The sequence below is a fragment of the Haliotis rubra genome, unplaced genomic scaffold, assembly GCF_003918875.1.
Source record: "Haliotis rubra isolate DU_JTF1 unplaced genomic scaffold, ASM391887v1 Scf164, whole genome shotgun sequence".
In the NCBI taxonomy this organism is placed as follows: Eukaryota; Metazoa; Mollusca; class Gastropoda; order Lepetellida; family Haliotidae; genus Haliotis; species Haliotis rubra.
In genome coordinates, this window is record NW_025765603.1 from 23,802 (window position 1) to 41,783 (window position 17,982).

At 39.9% G+C, this 17,982-nt stretch overlaps 1 protein-coding gene across 1 annotated transcript in view; it reads left to right on the top strand.

Moving 5' to 3' along the window:
• The first annotated feature begins 3,093 nt into the window (after positions 1–3,093).
• Positions 3,094–17,982, top strand: part of LOC124271855 — a 28,185-nt gene continuing 13,296 nt past the window's right edge. Inside the window, exons 1-4 of the mRNA XM_046707007.1 lie at positions 3,094–3,537; positions 10,249–10,339; positions 14,892–14,925; positions 15,717–15,849. Of these exons, the coding sequence (XP_046562963.1) occupies positions 3,379–3,537; positions 10,249–10,339; positions 14,892–14,925; positions 15,717–15,849 (417 nt within the window). The 5' untranslated portion in view covers positions 3,094–3,378. The remainder of the gene's footprint in view (positions 3,538–10,248; positions 10,340–14,891; positions 14,926–15,716; positions 15,850–17,982) is intronic.

A 17,982-nucleotide genomic window follows, 5' to 3' on the forward strand; every position in this document is an offset into this window, starting at 1 on the left:
AATATCCGGGTAAGAATTGGTCTTCAGCAATCCATGCTTGTCCTTCGTGAAGATCCGGGTAAGAATTGGTCTTCAGCAACCAATGCTTGTCCCTCGTGAAGATCCGAGTAAGAATTGGTCTTCAGCAATCCATGCTTGTCCTTCGTGAAGATCCGGGTAAGAATTGGTCTTCAACAATCCATGCTTGTCCCTCGTGAAGATCCGGGTAAGAATTGGTCTTTAGCAACAAATGCTTGTCGTGAAAGGCGACCAACAGGATCGGGTGGTCAGGCTCGCTGACTTGATTGACACTGCGTAGGTCGATGCTCATAATGTTGATCACTGGATTGTCTGGTCCAGACTCGATTATTTACAGACCGCCATCATATAGCTGGAATATTGCTGAGTGCGGCGTTAAACAACAATCTAACCAACCATCCAACAGGCCGCATAGACAGACACACTAACACACAATCAAACACTCATACACACATCAAACACTTTTCCACCACATATCTACTTATATTATTATAGTAATTACATATATTATGCAAGAGTCTAGGCTTCTATGACATGTTATATCAAATAACTCCAGCATGTTTACCATGCTGTCACACGTGTCAATTGATCGTGACAATCGTATATATTTACATTGTATATGTATGCTGAAACACAGGTACCCACGAATATTGTGTTACCATTTCTTTAACATCTGTTTATGTTTGCTTATAACTCTGGAAAACAATGAGTAAATAAACATCCGCATACAAACCTATTCACATGCACAGACAGATATTTTGTCACCTAGCTAAGTTTTCAATGCTGCCGTTTGGTGTGTGTGTGTGTGTGTGTGTGTGAGAGTGTGTGCGTGTGTGAGTGTGTGTGTGAGTGAGTGAGTGAGTGAGTGAGTGAGTGAGACATTAACACTGGATAATACAGTGTATCTGTGCAGTGGACGGTTTGACCAGTTGTCCGCAACGGCTATGATGGGTTGCGTCCCCTAAGGGTACAAGGTGCCAGTAAGTGTGATTTAGAATTCTGATCAGTGATAGCATACTTCATTATTGGGAAGGATGTACATGACATCACAAGGTATTTTCTCTCAGGAAAACCTGATTTGCTGTATTGTTACTGAACTAAAAGTGAAAACAGGGTCAAACAAAACTAACGTAGTCTCAATGTCCTTGCCCTTTCAATGCTTAGAAGATTCACCTAAAACGTCTTTGACCCAGGTCATAATGGCCATTCTTATCATGAAATACTTGATATTCCTTATTGTATATTTCATAATATTGAATTGTTTATTGATATATGGTCAATATATCCAGTAATCTATCAACAAATCGTTTCGTTTGATTTTGTTTCTCTTTATTCGCAAATCAAGCATTCATTCATTTGTTGATATATGCGTTTTGGTGTAGGTAGTGTCAGCAGTCAGAGTCTATTCAACCCAATGTGTGGTAACAAACACAGTGAACTGAGGGTATTAAACACACAGGTATGTCTAATAATACCTATCTTGACCTATCTAAGCAAGCTTCAAGCAAATACCAAACGTCTCATTGAAAGCATTTTTCCAGGTGAAATTTTAATGAATTTTTAAAACCATGAAAGTTTGAAACCTAAACACCTTTAGTCAATGACATTTCCGCGACGTGTGGACTCAAGCACAACCAGACATACAACCTGAACAAATTGTCCACAACAAAACAAAATGGAGAATGCATTATTTGAATTTTATCAACAGTTCATTAAATCAACAGTTTATCTTTAATATGTACTTGTACAGCAAGTAAAGGCATTGATCGCTCATGAATACATAAACATGTGTGGGAGCCAGCAGAGTGTAAGGACTGGTGTTAAAAACGTTCGGTCGAAGAGTGAGTGAGTGAGTTTTAGTTTTAGCCCGCTTTTAGTAATATTACAGCATAACGCGCCGAGGAACACCAGAATTGGGCTTCACATATTGTATCCATGTGGGGAATCGAACCCGGGTCTTCGGCGTGACGAGCGAACGCCTTAACCACTAGGCTACCCCACCGCCCCTAAGGGAATAGAACAAAGACATGGAGTCAATAAAATGTGTCTTTATTGGGTATCCACATATGGTATAGCATCTGAAGGTTTCGACTATAAAACTGTTCCGTTTTTTACAAGACGCACACACACACACACACACGCACACACACGCACACGCACACGCAATCACATACATGCACTAACACACACACCAGTGCATCTTTGTCGCGACGTTTAATATCACTTTCCCGGCCTCACTTTACTGCAGTGGTTAACATTTAAAAGTTTAGCTATTTTGCCTTTCCACCCACAGCAGGACACACAGTAATTGCAATACTCTTCAAGTCGTCCTGAAACATTCTTCACTCTGCTGCTGGAGACCACGACTTTGCTGTGACTGTTACGAAGTAGCTAGAGTAAATATATTCATTGAGGAAGACTTCCTTGTCTGGGGCAAATGTTGTGGTAGTTGTTCGGAGCCAATCTTGTATCAACAATGGATCATGCCTTGAATATCTTCCTCTATTTAACTGTGACAATGCAATGAAAACAGTGTATAGTCTTGGGTGTATGGCACTGACTGTGTTACTTCGGGATTTCCCCCATCAATAAAGAGCACGGAATGACATAAGTGAGACACATATACACTTTAAAAATAATACGCACACATACACACATTAGGGTCGAAAAGTGACCAGTCTAATGTCAAGTATCTTATTGTGTATCACTGAAGCCGATGTTGTTGATTGCTGTTCATGCCACAGTTTTGGGATAAAAGCATTCCAAACAATCATTTGAGACCATTCTGAATGTCATCTATGAACACAAAAGAGACTCCCCTGGATTTACCACTGACAAAATCAAAAATGATAATAACAGACATAATGTCACTATCACCGAGCCCTTCAAATGATTTCACGGATATGCTTTGATAATTATGTAAAAGCAACAATTGATCCTTTGTCACAGATATTCCCCTTTCGCCTCATTTTCTGTTAACATGTCTTCAGATTAAATATTCACAACCTATCATGGATAGCTTATCATGTGTGACTGACTGCAGAAGATGATGTGAACTACTTCAGACTTCTACTCAACGTCATTCATAATATGAACACATTGTTCAAACTGATATTATTTACTTTTTCTAGGCCGTATTGAAGACTCTACGAAAGTTTTTTTTACCAGGAGCAGGCTTAGACAAGTCCGTACTGAAGGGATCCGTCACAGCTATATTTACAGCTACATCAACTTCCTCGTCTCCCGAGCGCAATCTTACGGCAGTCAATACAAATAAGCTGCAGCTTACTTCAGTCATGCAAGACCTCGCTCAAGAATAGAGCACTGTATCGCATTTGAAGAAAGAATACATTCTTCAAAATGTCTGGAAATCATTTTCCGGCAATTTGTGGAATATTTGTTATACTGACATGTGTTTCTTCAAGTTTTATTAACTTTGAACCGGGATTTGAGTACCAGTACAAGTATGATTCCAACGCAAATGTGAAAAATCTTGGAGATTTTCAAGTATTAGCCAAGGTGAGTTCCTGAGTCCTATTTCATTTCCATAATTCTTATTTTGTATATGCCGACACAAAATGTACTTCCAATAAATTAATAGGTCAAAATATGGGAATGGGAAATCACGCCCTGATGTTTCGCGTTAAAGGGGTTAGCGACCGCTAGAGAACTAGCAAAATATCCGAATATTGAGGGAGTTAATCCAGAATATTTCAGTTATTTGTGGGTCTTCAACTTATTGTCGAACAAAAATCAGAAGTAGTGCAAGTTTAACGTGTGCTGAAAAATTGGGAATGACAATCGTGGCAAATCTAGAATTAGTAGGATTCTGGTACGCCTTTTGGAAACAGCTGTGAACGGATTCGTGGCCTCTTAAACCACTTGAGCTCAAGTGCCCATATGCATGAATACGACATGAGAAGACATATATGGAGTCCTCAATAGGTGCTACGTAATCACAACATAAAGGCATATAAGTAAAAGCAAAACCTTAGTATCATCAACTACGATCGTGATTAATCGAACAAACATGTGGCACATTGTGTTTACACGTGTCAAGATGGAAACAGGCTACAGAATTGTAATTTATATAAAAATGTTTAATGCAAGTTAATATCGCGATTATAACTATATAGACGCGTAAACGCCAGCAAATACCTAGCGGTATCTTAGCAAAAGTATGTATGCATATACGGTGAAAACATCCTTAGGGAATATCATTTCATTTGTATTAAGGACGCTGGGGTAGCCTAGTTGTTAAAGCGTTCGCTCGTCACGCCGAGGGGCGGTGGGGTAGCCTAATGGTTAAAGCGTTGGCTCGTCACGCCGAAAACCCGGGTTCGAATCCCCGTATGGGCACAATCCGTGAAGCCCATTTCTGGTGTCCCCCCGCCGTGATGTTGCTGGAATATTGCCAAAAGCGGCGTAAAACCAAACTCAGTCAGTCAGTCGTCACGCCGAAGACCCGGTTTCGATTCTCCACATGGGTGCTATGTGTAAGCACTTTTCTGTTGTCCCCCCGCCGTGACATTGCTGGAATACAGCTAAAATCGGCGTTAAACCACGCACACTCACTCTTCCTTCATTTGAATTATGTCATCCAGATAGGATGATGTTTAAAGAAGGTTATACCCAGATCAATTTGCTTGAAGTGACATTCATACCAGTTAAACATATCTTTGAAATCTGCGTCTAACACAGTAAAAGCTAATTACGTAACCGGAAGAACTCCCTTTAATGGTTAATCCTTTGGGAACAACGATCCTGGGCGACACGCTCCTTTGCTGACAACTTACAGACATGCTGACCGAGTGTCATGATTTTTATGAAGATAATTAGGGACGTGAATGCTTCAAATTCCTTGTTTACCTTCAGTCTACTGTCTGACCTTTGCATTTTTGTAGAACACGGGAAGCTCAAGCCTGTGCACTTGACAAAAATGCATATTATCTTTTTACATATGTCGACAGTGTTTTCTTGGAAACTCAGGCAGAGCTGTGTAACCGGATTTCCAAGTAGTCCCGATTTGTCTGCCATTCACCGGCAACAACTGCGACACGGAGACACGCCTTTTGAAACACGCATGATAATGAATAAGTAAAGAATCGTTTTTATGTGTAAAACACGAAGGACAGTGGCTTATCTAACCAAGTCTTTGAACGAAGATATTCTTAGTTAATGTTGTATGTTTGGTTTGACAAGTTATCCGTTTAGCCCTGTGATGATTTCGGTTCCTGTTAAGGCCACAAACTGGAGACTTGTAAGACTCTTTTTCTGAAGCAGTGGCTACACTCTGGTTACACTTTGATTGTTATTAAAAAAATTTAAAAACATAACAGTTTGGCTTGTGATTTGTCAACGTTGTGAATTCGGTGTTTAGTAGACCCCAGTATCAAATAGCCAGGGCGGACACATAAGAGGATCAGGTGCTGATTTGGGGCTAATTTCGTGACGAGAGATCACTTGTATCGACCTGTATCGACTACATCTTTGTTATCAGTTACTGCTTCGCTTGGCCGAGAGTCGTGTTCAGAAGGTCGTAGTGACACGACTGGAATGCGCGCTCACTGGGATATATTACGACATTCACTCTATAACTCCTTTCTCCAGGGTAGAACTGGGTGGGTGGAGGGGATGGTGTGGTGCTGGTAGTTTAATGCATGTTCGCTGTCTCCATATAGCGAATGTTTTCGTAACAACACTTACAATTACTCGAACGAGAGTGAGGATGGAGTGGTAGGAAAGGTTGAGTTGTGGATGGCAATACGGTCACATCCCGTTGTCTTGAATTCCTATTCGCTTCAGCGATGGGTGTGTGGGGTTGGGGGTTGGGGAGGTGACTGATTGGTGGCTATTAATACATCAAAACCAAATATTCTCGAACTTGAATGTATCGAATTCCCGGTTGTGTCGAGGAATACCAACTCACTTACTCAAGAGAGCGAGATAGGTGGTGAATTCGTCACACGTCGCTCCCTTTTGGTTCCTAGGTATGTCATTTCAAATAGGATCTCTCGTCCTAGTTACTAAGCAAATATTGTATCTCAGCGTGATAGGTTCTCAATAAATTACGTACATGCCTTGACACCCACAAGTGTATTAGGCTGGTTGACAAATCTATAGTGTGTATCGTTTGAAACTACATACATTTGCTTGGCTGAGTGAGTGATGAGTCATTATTATGAAGCCCACTGAATACATGTCAAAGGTGAGATCTTTCAAGTAAGTGAGTGAGTGAGTTTTAGTTTTACGCAGCTTCTAGCAATATTCCAGCAATATCACGGCGGTAGACACCAGAAATGGGCTTCACACATTGTACCTATGTGGATTATCGAACCCGGGTCTTCGACGTGACGATCGAACGCTTTAACCACTAGGCTACCCCAGCGCTACTATTTAAAGTAAGACAAGGCCCAGTGGAATATGTTTCAGTGGACAGTCAGGACACAATATCTCACACCTATTCCCAAATCTGCATCTGCACATACACAAAACACCTGCACCATCCCAATGGCTTTTTCACCTTCTTCAGCTGTTAATCGTGGCATATTTCTTGTACTTGTGTATCATATCATGCATTTAGTATCTCTTTATACCCTATAGAATCAGTCTACACATGAATATCGCTACGGTTGGGGCGATTGATATTGCTGTGTGTAAACAGAAAATGGAAAAATGTTATTTTGCAAGCAAAAATATTAACAAAGATTATTTTAGATGTTCCTAAACACTTTTTCACAATATCAAAGAGACGTTTTACTTCTTTTCACTAATGCAAATCAGCAGAAAATGTTTTAAGAGACTGAAATTATAGGAATGATTCTTTTACAATTTCACACACTCTACAACAGTTGTTTCTTGTTTTAATAGTTGAAAAATGGTTAAATGGTTTATCTTTGTCTTAAAGCAGAATTTGTATTTCAACCTTTCTTTTTGACATCTAAATCACTGTTATTGGTTTATTTCGGCAGGGTCGAAAATAGGACAATTTAACTTTCTGGAACAGATGCATTTCACCTAAATATGAATGTACTTGAGAATGTTTTTTCGTGATTTGCATAAAGCTGTTTTGTTAAGCTTTCTTGTAAACTAATACCTTCTAACATGTCTTTGATAGTTTTTAATACAAGCAATTCATAAAAGTAGGAGGGTATAGTTTCTTTTGGCGTTTAGTGTATATGTACACCTTCCTCTACACCTACATCGACAATGCTGCACCTTCATCTACGCCTTCTCATCTATCTACATCTACACCAAGCTCCACACCTACACCTTGATAACCTACACCTGCATCTACACACATATGTGCACATACACCTTCAGCTATACCTACCACCTACCAGGTCCGGGTTAGCATGAACCTTCAGTAGCCTATGCTTGTCGTAAGAGGTGACTAACGGGATCGGTTGGTCAGGCTCGCTGGCTTGTTTGACACATGCCATCGGTTCCCAATTGTGCAGATCGATGCTCATGCTGTTGCTCACTGGGTTGTCTGGTCCAGACTCGATTATTTACAGACCGCCGCCATATAGCTGGAATATTGCTGAGTGCGGTGTAAAACCGAACTAACTCACTCACTCACTCATCTATACCTTCATCTACGAAGCTGCACCTTCATCTGTGTCTAATCCTTATTCTACATCTACACATAAATGTACATCACATCAACATCCACATAATTATACATCAACAACTATATCAATATAACATTTGTACCAACATCTACCCATACACCTTCTATGCCTACATCAGGCAGCTGCGTCTTCTTCTATGCATGTTTACAGACCGCCACCATATAGCTGGAATATTGCTGAGTGTGGTGTAAAACTAGACTCACTCACTCAATCATCTACTCCTACACCGTAATCTACATCTACACATAAATCTACATCACATCCACATCCACGTCTACATCTACATCTACACCTAGACCAATAAAAAACATCTGCACCAACATCTACACCTACATCTACACCTACACCTAAATCTACATCTACATATATGGCCACACTATCACTTGTAACTATATGTATAGCAACTCCTAAAGACATGTAATCCCGTTACAATTAAGATGTTATCCAAAAGGTCGGGAACCCAAACAACAAAGCAAATTAAGTCCATTTGTAAAATTAGATTTAGGACAGTAGTATCGCGGTCACACTGTGGAGTGTAACAAGCTCGTTTGTGATGCTACCGAATACAAACGCTGAAATTAATCTCCCAATTTATTCAGAGTGTCATGTAAAGCGTAATAAACATGCAATTGTCTTCCGTCTACAGCACAAGTCCGATCAAGGATTATGCTTGGACAAACATGCTGTTGTCATTCGAGTTGTCCCGTAGCCTATAATTTCCCATTAAGCAAGGTGATTACTCATGGGCTATCGTTTGCATGATCATGATAATATCAATTGTCGACCTTAACAATCATAAAACTATCACCTCTGTTTTTGTCACAGGACGTAATGTAGGTCTTAGATGTGAACTGTTTTTGTCACTGGACGTAATACAGGTCTTAGATGTGAACTTCTTTTGTCACAGGACATAATGTAGGTCTTAGATGTGAACTGTTTTCGTCACTGGACGTAATACAGGTCTTAGATGTGAACTTCTTTTGTCACAGGACATAATGTAGGTCTTAGATGTGAACTGTTTTTGTCACTGGACGTAATACAGGTCTTAGATGTGAACTTCTTTTGTCACAGGACATAATGTAGGTCTTAGATGTGAACTGTTTTTGTCACTGGACGTAATACAGGTCTTAGATGTGAACTTCTTTTGTCACAGGACATAATGTAGGTCTTAGATGTGAACTGTTTTTGTCACTGGACGTAATACAGGTCTTAGATGTGAACTTCTTTTGTCACAGGACGTATTGTAGGTCTTAGATGTGAACTGTTTTTGTCACTGGACGTGTGATAGAATCTTGTGACTATGTCAAACATATGCTAAATGGAAAGGGCGATCAGGCTCTGGACTTGGTTGACGCTGTGTCATCGCAACCTGACGGCGTGGGCCGTTGCCGTTGCTCTGGCGCAAAACAGCAAACTTCGACGGGCTACGTATTTGGCTCTTTATCTTCCTCTACACAACCATTTTACGCTTATGTAATGCTTGTCCTCGTTGTTTGTGGGCACGCATTAATAGTCTTATTTGTCACGTTCACACCATGTTACATAACAATTCAAATTATGGGGGGAGTGTTTCTGAAGGGTAATGCCACTTCTGAGGACTTCATACCATCTCAAATAGGTTTTGCAATAGGCTTTAGAAACAGAATAAAAGGTATGGTAAATGTTCTTAGTGGTCGAAAACTTGATAAACTTTTAATGCCAATATTGTCTTGATTGTTTAATACCTATCATACTGTTTATAGTCGCATACATATTTTTATATATGCCAACAAGCCACTGTTATTGTAAAACAAAATGTATATGTCCTCGTTGTTATTCATGTTAAACATATAATACAACAACAAAAGAGTCATCGAAGTGGTATTCGCCCGTTCATAATTCACAATAACAAAGAGAAATCCTACATGAATACGTGCAAACACCCAGTTGCGGGTACAGCAACGTGCAGTGAACCTGGACAAAGTACTGTGACTATGTGTCCCAGTCCACCCAGCTGTGAATGGGTTCCTCGTTAGGATGAGAAAGCCGCAATAACTCGCTGCGCCTAGTGGCTGCTAGAGTTGCATACTCCCCAGGGAGTTGAGATTGATAACACGATGTGCCGTTGAGATTGACATCCAATGATCGAGCGAAAAAAATACCAGCGCCTTGAGCAAGCACTAGTTGCCTGGATATGTGCGCTATATAAATATCGTATAATAATAATAATAATAATAATAATAATAATAATAATAATAATAATAATAATAATCTCCGGTAAGAGAAGAGTCTGTTGTGCTATATCATGAGCATGTGGTTATGAGGTTATGATGCAGCATCAAATACTGGTAAATATTGGTGGTCTCGAAAAGCTGGGTATATTCTGCAGTACCCGTCACAAACACATGCAAAGGCAAGTTAATTGTTCACCGGAAAAAGACATGGGAACATATGGTACATGCAAAAATAAATGAGTTGCATTGGACATCATTTTTGTCACTGATGCATCCCATCTGGAATGTCCTCCACATGTCTGCTATAAATAGTCAATGACATCATCTTGTGTCCATGTTAAAAACAGTACCCCTGTTATTCATCATGTACGTCTCTGATTCAGATCGGCTACATCAACGTCGGTGACAGCGGCAACGGACAAGAGATCTACGTGAAGGTGTATGCTCTTCAGCTGAAGACCAAACACTCACAAGGTAGCTACTACTTCAATTCTTTTATAATACAACTACTCCCACAACTCGTACTACCACGACTACGGCTACGACTACTACTACTACTATTTTATTGATACAACTAAAAGTTCATATCACCATCACCATTCTTCGCCACGTTTAGTCGTAAAATTACCCATGCGGCGTTAATTTAGCTATTTCAACTAATACAGCTCCAACTATTCCTACTACAACTACCACCTCCGCCACCACCAGATCGGTTAAACGCTGGGAAGACAAATACAATTAAAACCAGATAATCTTGCGGAAGTCAGGGACAGTTCTATGTAATTATCAGTGAACCAGGAAGACACGCTTTTCTTTACCTTAGGCTAAAATTACACCTGAATGAGACAAGGGTAGATAAACCTGTTTCGTAGCCTTAAAGTATTTCTACAGAGCACAAAACGTACAATACGATACTGTTTGTACAGAACACAGCGGGCTCCTTCACGTGTTGACTTTCAATGCTTAATTCTAACCAGTCCCCAAACCTGCAACTTGTTTACCACTATATCCAACATTACCATCTCCTCCACTGCAACACCCCACCTCACCCTCCCTAACCCCACCCCACCCCACCTCACCCCATCCAACCCAACGCAAGGTGCTCACAAGAAGCGCGGTGAAAGAAAATCTATAAACGCGCAGGGTAATTTCAAATGACATTAAAGTCGATTTATGGTTTGTCGAAAAACAATCAAGAAGCTATGTCCTATAGATAGATTTATGTGATTTATGAGAAAATATTGGCGAAATCACACATATACTGGGGACATCAAGCACGGAATGATCTGAAATTCGTCATTACACGAACACAAGATTGACTATAAGTAAACAAACACACAAAATACTTTTTGTCAAAGAATTCCTCCTTGATGCTTTATCTTTACAAGTATTATTTGTTTTGAAACAGGGAGGATGCTGACAGCCACAAACGTTTCACAAAAGGGATTTTTAGAGGTTATAAATGTCAATTTTGTTGGACACAAAACACATGCAAACTTGCCAGAGGGACTATTAGGCTTGTCCCGGAATGAGACGAGTTGGCACGGATGTGATTGTCATCTATGCATGACGAAGGGTAACACTTCCTGCAGGTCCAATGTTGTGTAGATTGTCCATGTAGTCATTACGAACATATCTGTGAGTACTGTCGCTGAATAAAATAAGGATCTTTCCTAAATGGATACCCATAAAACCCATGAATACAGCCTCAGTACTTCAGTGAAACACGTTAAAACATTCTGTACACGAACGTCAGTTGAAATACGAATCCTTTCAAGTGGAATAAAGTAGACTTATAGTATGTTGTTATAAATCACATTGGTGAACCACATGTTTCGTCCCCTCCAGCTGTGAAGTGTCTTAAATCATATTCACGGACTGGGTAAACCTTGTCTACATTGGGGACATCCCGCTCTGTATCTGTATTTTCTATAATCCTCCATTTACCATCAATACAGCCTCATTACATTTTTTATACTCTATAATCCTCCATTACCAGTCAATACAGCCTCAATACTTCACGGGCTAGTGTACACTATAATCTTCCATCATCCATGAATACAGCCTCAGTACTTCACCGGTTTGTATACTCTCAAATCCTTCATTATACATGAATACAGCCTCAATACTTCACAGGCTAGTGTACTCTATAATCTTCCATCATCCATGGATACAGCCTCAGTACTTCACAGGCTTGTTTACTCTAAAATCCTTCATTATACATGAACACAGTCTCAATACTTCACGGGCTTATATACTCTAAAATCCTCCATTATATATGAACACAGCCTCAATACTTCACGGGCTTCTATACTCTATAATCTCCCATCATCCATGAATACAGCCTCAGTACTTCACAGGCTTGTATACTCTAAAATCCTCCATTATATATGAACACAGCCTCAATACTTCACGGGCTTCTATACTCTATAATCTTCCATTATCCATGAATACAGCCTCAGTACTTCACAGGCTTGTTTACTCTAAAATTCTTCGTTATACATGAATACAGCCTCAATACTTCACGGGCTAGTGTACACTATAATCTTCCATCATCCATGGATACAGCCTCAGTACTTCACAGGCTTGTTTACTCTAAAATCCTTCATTATGCATGAATACAGCCTCAATACTTCACGGGCTAGCGTACTCTATAATCTTCCATTATCCATGAATACAGCCTCAGTACTTCACAGGCTTGTTTACTCTAAAATTCTTCATTATACATGAATACAGCCTCAATACCTCACGGGCTAGTGTACACTTTAATCTTCCATTATCCATGAATACAGCCTCAGTACTTCACGGGCTTGTTTACTCTCAAATCCTTCATTATCCATGAATACAGCCTCAATACTTCACGGGCTAGTGTACTCTATAATCTTCCATTATCAATGAATACAGCCTCAGTACTTCACAGGCTTGTTTACTCCAAAATCCTTCATTATCCATGAATACAGCCTCAATACTTCACAGGCTTGTTTACTTTAAAATCCTTCATTATCCATGAATACAGCCTCAATACTGCACGGACTAGTGTACACTATAATCTTCTATTATCCATGAATACAGCTTCAATACTTCACGGGCTTGCATACTCCAAAATCCTTCATTATCCATGAATACAGGCTCAGTACTTCACAGGCTTGTTTACTTTAAAATCCTTCATTTTCCATGAATACAGCCTCAATACTTCACGGGCTTGTTTACTCTACATCCTCCATTATACATGAATACAGCCTCAGTACTTCACAGGCTTGTTTACTCTAAAATCCTTCATTATCCATGAAAACAGCCTCATTACTTACGGGCTTGTTTACTCTAAAATCCTCCATTATACATGAATACAGCCTCAATACTTCACGGGCTAGTGTACACTATAATCTTCCATCATCCACGAATACTGCCTCAGTACTTCACAGACTTGTATGCTCTAAAATCCTTCATTATATATGAATACAGCCTCAATACTTCACGGGCTAGTGTACACTATAATCTTTCATTATCCATGAATACAGCCTCAGTACTTCATGGGCTTCTTTACGCTAAAATCCTTCATTATCCATGAAAAAAGCCTCATTACTTCACGGGCTTGTGTACTCTAAAATCCTTCATTATCCATGAATACAGCCTCAATACTTCACGGGCTTCTATACTCTATAATCTTCCATTATCCATGAATACAGCCTCAGTACTTCACGGGCTTGCATACTCCAAAATCCTTCATTATCCATGAATACAGGCTCAGTACTTCACAGGCTTGTTTACTTTAAAATCCTTCATTTTCCATGAATACAGCCTCAATACTTCACGGGCTTGTTTACTCTAAAATCCTCCATTATACATGAATACTGCCTCAGTACTTCACAGACTTGTATGCTCTAAAATCCTTCATTATATATGAATACAGCCTCAATACTTCACGGGCTAGTGTACACTATAATCTTTCATTATCCATGAATACAGCCTCAGTACTTCATGGGCTTCTTTACGCTAAAATCCTTCATTATCCATGAAAACAGCCTCATTACTTCACGGGCTTGTGTACTCTAAAATCCTTCATTATCCATGAATACAGCCTCAGTACTTCACGGGCTAGTGTACTCTTTAATCTTCCATTATCCATGAATACAGTCTCAGAACGTTAGGGGATTGTATACTCTACACATTCCCCCAGGACCACAGAATACATCGTCAATGCTGTAAGGACCTGTATAAACTATCGCCCATAGATATATTCATTTTATCAATACTTCACGGGTCTTACACACTTCATTCCTCGATCACCCATTAATACCCGATCACTATTTCATGGGCGTGTATATGATACAATACAATAATTGTCATTGAATCAACTGATAAGAAATTAATCGTGGATTTTGCAATTGATCACGGTTTCACTATGGTATACAGCAGTTAATTCCCTTTTTTAATTTAGGAAACATTTAAGACATGCATTGTGTCTCGTGTCTGGATATTGCTTTGCACGGGTGATTTTTTACGTGTTAGTTTTCGCAAAACATTCAAAGTCACGCTCCAGTGAATCTGCGGAATGTTAAAAGTCACAAACTGACTGCGCGATGGTTCTTGCATAACGCCCAAAGACAGCTGAATGATCAAGTTCTCTTCCTGTTTGTGTCACGACTGCCGCACAGACACGCCTGTCATTATATTTCTGCACAGTTTCTTAGCAAAATACTTTTCACTTTTGACATAGAAGAAAATATCTTATGGCAAATTTAATTCTAGTTTTATGACAGGTCAAAACATTTCTTTTTCTTAAGAGCAGTATATGTAATATACGTAAAAGCTATTTTTGCAACGTGCATAGGCCATTTTTTACAGGGACATATGATAAGACTATAGACTATGGAAGAGGAGGTGAATATTGCATAGGCGAGGAGTTCTTGGAATTATATATGTGTATGTCTCGAAGTTATATTGCCTTGCTTGTCATGTTAGTGTGCCTGTTTTGATATTTTGATACCATACTTTTTATAAAGTTGATTATCTTGTTATTTTTCAGATACCATTGGCCATCATTTGGACTTCTCGAAATGGTAATTGTCAAATCAAAGAGCGCGTATACGTTTAAATTTCTGATCGCCCGTATTCATCCAAGGAGAGGGATTGAATAGACATCAGATATACACTGCCTGAGTGAGTGAGTGAGTGAGTGAGTGAGTGAGGTTTTACGCCACTTTATAGCAATATTCCAGCAATATCATTGCACGGACACAAGAAATGGGCTTCACACACTGCATCCACGAGGGGAATCGAACCCGAGTCTTCGGCGTGACGAACAGACGCTTTAACCATTAGGCTACCTCACAGCGATCTGGACAAGAGAGAGATTGCCCATGTTTGATCGTGGCGACCAATGAAAGAAACAAAAAATGGATATGTTCCTGGTTTGGACATAACATAAATGTTTTCAACCTAGTAACGTTCTCGCTCCGAAAAGCTGCACATTTGCTGATACGGCGTTAATCAATGTTCTCTCACCTAGTAACGTTTTGACAAGGTCGGGTATTGTTTACACTGCTTAAAAACTGACTGTGTAGAAGGCTATGGTATGACAAGAGTGTGTTTATATCATGAGTATGTATTTGTTTCAGCAGTATTACATCTGTACCACAAAAACATTTTAGTTTGGACCGGATAATGTAGTGATTGATGCAATGATATACGATGACAGAGCATGTGTTTATAAATCACTATCAAGTATTGATAACAGGTCAAATGTGAACAATCCAAAGCATGTTTTACCATCGCTCCGTAGTCTTCAAGGTGTCTTGCTTGACCAGTTATTATCAAATCTACACATGGACACTCATTATGTATCTCACAGGTTCTCGTTTGTGATCACGTCCCGTGGCGAGATTCTCCACGTCTACCACCCTCCCGACGACGACGACGAAGCTGTTGCCATGAAGAAAGGAGCTGCCGCCATGTTCGCGTCTCGTCTACACCACGCTACTGAGGTAATGAGGAATTACTAGTTAACCAGGCGTCTAAGTCTATATAAAACTGTAAAAAAAACACCGACTTAAAGACATATCGGCGTTACGGACTATGCCTCCGCCTTTCTAGTTCACCCCTGCTGCTATACAGTGCGAGATCATGGTTGGTTCAGTGGTTAAAAAACGCCGTCTTTCTGTCAAACATTTGCCAGATTCGGCGTCCTGGAACCGTATGGTCGCGGGTTCGAATCCCATTTTTGTTCCAATTATAGTGGGACAAAGTACAGCTTTTCGTTGTTTGTCTTATGTCATTCCTAATCATTTGATAACACATCTGATAATTTTGCTCATTTTAGAGTCACGCATGCCCGTGGACCAATGGCTTGTAGCAAGAAATTGTAGTTTTACATATTTGAACTGTCCCATATAGTGTGAGAACATAAACTTGAATGTTATACCAGTGTGTTTCTGTTACGCAATTCAACGTTTCACCTGACCAGCCAAACACTAATCGACCCTCACGACACCCCTGGGGAGCTATTCTTACTCGGGTGCCATTGGATACAGACAAAAGCACATGTGAAGTATAAGCGCTTGTATCGGTATGCGATCTGCAGCCTCCTGTATTTACACTACCCTTCAGCGCTCGTCAGTGATCTACTTCCTGGTCCATCACCTGAACAGGTAGAGCTGGAAACAGCGTGTGTCCTGTTCCAATAATTACAAGTAAAGGCCACCAGTCATGTAAGAATTGCGTATGCATGAGATATGGGCGTACCCCGCTGTGGTAAACGGCACACAATTGACGACGTACACAGAAGCCCTGTGTGCGTATTATTTTTAAAAAACATAGACGCGCTGCTTACAGTTGTGCATGATGTGAAGTTTATGCCTTTATATGTTTAAACTTGTCTCCCGCCTCTGACGGTCCATGTCGTGCATACTTTAGTGCTGTATAATACAATACACGCATGTGTGTTTCCTGTTGTATAGTCAGCGGCGCACTAAGCAATATCCACGATACAGGGTGGTGGTCTTTATATGATCAGATATTGGCTCGAGACACGAGTTATTGATATGGCAGTATTTGATACAACACGAAATAAATCATTTATACCACTTGATCCACTTTCGATTTGATGTGATTTAATTGTTGTTTAATGCCGCACTCAGCGGTATTCTAGCTATATGGCGGCGGTTGATGATAACATATTTTATTCATTCAAGAAAAGGATCGGGCACAAGTTTTCCAACTTAGAAAGACCCCCTACCAATAATTACACAATTCATCTTACAACATTGTACACAAGTGACAGACATAGGTTAAAATATGTACAACAGAAGTTAACTGAGAAAACGTTTTGTTTGAGATATATGGATATGTACATATTTGAAAACATTCTGATTTTTAGTAATTGAGAGTCCTGCATTGCCATGTAAGATAAGATTAATATCAATTATCAATGGCGGCGGTCTGTAAATAACCGAGTCCAGACAATCCAGTGATATCGATCATCACCAAGATACAGGCGTTCGTGAAACTTACAACCATGTCGCTTCATATATGTTTGGATCTTTCTATCAACCCATTAACAAATACATATATACTGCATTTCACTGATTTATAGCATTGCAAAAGGTCGGTGCTGAGGACTGATGCTAGAAAACACACACACCACAGGGTCGGATACAGGGAGGTGCAAAGTTCATTTTCACCTGTTTATGCGAGCGTTTCAGTGGTCATTCAATAAACTTTCAGGACACCCTGCACACCCCGTCTGGATCCGCCTATGCACCGCTTGGAAAACACAATAATGAACCTATCTACATATAGGTTTTGAATCAAAGTTGTCTTAGGTGCAGGGTTACGTCCCTTACACATTTCAGGATCCTCTTAACATAAACTTGAATCCCAGGTTAACTACGATTACGAATCCTGGTCTGTCAGCACCATAAACCTGCTCCAGAAATTCACCGAGACCTCCACGTCTTCAAAATTGACAGTTTCCTTCTACATTCAAGTCACAATAGTTGTGCTCAATACTAAACGAATGTTTAATCATTCAAACTGAAGCTCAGTGCATGTTTCTAAACAGACCATTGTTGTGTCTTCCGGAGAAGCAAGGAACATTTCCGAGAGTTACCTTTGTGTTG